Genomic DNA, 2,312 nt, shown 5'->3' with positions numbered 1-2,312 from the left:
AAAGGAGGGAAAAAAAGGGGGGGGGGGGGGCAGTATTTTATAAAATGGCAATTGCTTTTGATACACTAACATTCAGTTAGGGTTTATAGCTACTTTAAAAGGAGCTGAAGTGTATTTAAAAAGTGCATTATTGGCTATAAACAAGACTCTTTCCAGTGTGTGGTGATAGCGCCTCACCTTGTCTTCAGATTTGCCAGCCTGCAGAACTTGGTTTATGTAGCCAACAAGGGTGTCCACCATCCCAGGACAGTCTCGCATCTTCTGACGGGTCTCCTCACTAGCAGAACTCAGGTTCCTATAGAAGAATACATAACATGGATGTGAAAAATAATCCACTTTGTTCCAATTGGTGGCCTCTGAACAGTCCAGTAAACCATTTTGATTCATACCTGAGAAAGCCGGTGGCATTGTAAAATATCTCGGCCTCTGATGCATTCTGTTGGATCAGTGCAGATCCTGATGATCCAGAGAGTGGAGCCAGCACCCTATCTGTCAGCGGAGTTAGAGTATCACGTGCCAGCCTTGATTTCAGGTTATCGCTGGAAGACAAGTTCCATAAAATACCTGCAAAAAAAAAAAAAAAAAATTGGGGGGAGAAGAATTAGGCCTAATGGAATATAGCAGAAATACAAATCCTGTCAATGGTCTTACTGAAAGCAAGGGCTTTGTTTAGAAACCTGTATTACTACCGCAGTGGCGTCACAAGGGGGGTGTGGCCAGTCATTTTGGTGTCACCCCCTCTGAAAAGTCGGGCACTCTTGTCATTGACCGAGAGCCCGACAGTGTCAGGAGAGAGGAGGGCACCTGACGCCATACCTCATCCTGCCAGGTGAACGTCCCCTCCTCTCTCTGCCGGCGTCCATCACCAAGATGGCCACCGGCAAGCGTCAATAAGATGACCACACATGCGCAATGACGTCACGGCGGGGTGTCACATGTTCTCCGATCTGGGTGACACCCGGCCTCGGGATGCCCCTGTACTACCTGCTAATGTCTGAATGTGTACATCTAGTCCAATGAGCAAAATAATGCGGCCACCACAGCTAAGGATTGTTAAGCGGCACTACATCACATGTTTGTTTTTGGGTTTAGATACACTTTACATTTTTGAGGTAACAATTTCCCTCCTATACCCCTGCCTTTTATGCTTACAATGTATAAACAGGAGCCTGTGGATTCAGCAAATATCTGCAGACTTGTAAGGGTGGTCTCAAGTTGGGGTTTCCCTGCCATTTATGCTTGTTGTACTTCATGTATGTTGATACGTTTAAATAAACTATTTTCCATTCCCCAACCATGTCAAAATTATAATAACTGTTTGCACCATCAGCCATATTAAAACACACCATCTTTCCCCAAAACATCCAGCCTAACCAGTCTAAAGACAGCTGTGACTGATGTGTAAATGTTAACCTTTTTATCCACAATAAACAGCTAAGCCCTTGTCTTCATCTCTAACTAATCCCCAGGGCTCTGGTGTATAAAGAGAGCAAAATCAGGGCCAGATGGACACATTAGTAGAAGAGACAGCCACCTTTGGTGTAGCTGGTGTGCAATGGAGAAAAAGGGAGCGCATTAACATGCCTTCTGTGACAGAACCCCTAGAAACTCTGAATCTGGCCCCGCGCAGGATGACACAGGCCAGTCATCCACATATCAGTAAGAAGCAACCGGTCTCTACCGGCTACAGACTTTGAACCCCACCGGCTATCATTTCCTCCTTCAGCACTGGGTGTAAGGTGAAAAAGCTGACAGCTGGCTGGACTCAGTCTACAGATATGTTTTTGCAATATGTTTCTCTCTAGTTCATTGTTTTTTTACAGTCATTTTTGTTATGGTCACTCGTGCTCATTACTTGGTATGTTTTGTATCATTGCTTAGCCTATGCCATGGACTACTTCAGTCTTTTCCGACTATGGTGCTCTGGCACCCTGGGGTGCCTTCTGGCTTCCACAGGGGTGCCTCAGAATGACACTAATCCATGAAGTCTGAGATCCATTCAGAAAAGGATGAAGATCACTCCATCCAGGCCTGCTTTACCTTCCACCCTATGCCATGCTACCACAGCTGCAGCTCCTGATGTGATGGCAAGTGGTGGTGATCTGATGTGAAGCAGGAACTGAGGACTCTGATGGTAAGGGGGCCTCCCCTATGTGGTGGTAAGACTCTGATGTGAAGGAGGAACTGAGGACTCTAATGTGAAGGAGGGACTCTGATGTAAAGGGGGGTTCTGATGTGAAAAGTGGGCTCCTAATCTGAAGGGGGAGTTTGATGTAAAGAAGTCTCCTGATGCAAAGGGGGACTGTGATGTG

At 46.1% G+C, this 2,312-nt stretch overlaps 1 protein-coding gene across 4 annotated transcripts in view; it reads right to left on the bottom strand.

Moving 5' to 3' along the window:
* Nucleotides 1-2,312, bottom strand: part of PKP3 (plakophilin 3) — a 90,191-nt gene that overhangs the window by 11,558 nt on the left and 76,321 nt on the right. For all 4 annotated transcript variants that reach the window (XM_018562669.1, XM_018562666.1, XM_018562670.1 and 1 more), the window contains 2 exons: nt 390-564; nt 178-295 (listed from right to left, as the gene is read on the bottom strand). In XM_018562669.1, coding sequence (XP_018418171.1) covers nt 178-295; nt 390-564 — 293 coding nt within the window. The remainder of the gene's footprint in view (nt 1-177; nt 296-389; nt 565-2,312) is intronic.

This window comes from Nanorana parkeri, unplaced genomic scaffold (genome assembly GCF_000935625.1).
Source record: "Nanorana parkeri isolate BGI_ZX_2015 unplaced genomic scaffold, ASM93562v1 scaffold589, whole genome shotgun sequence".
Classification (NCBI taxonomy): Eukaryota; Metazoa; Chordata; class Amphibia; order Anura; family Dicroglossidae; genus Nanorana; species Nanorana parkeri.
Note: the sequence above shows the minus strand (reverse complement) of the source record. Positions and strands in the feature narration are given on the sequence as shown.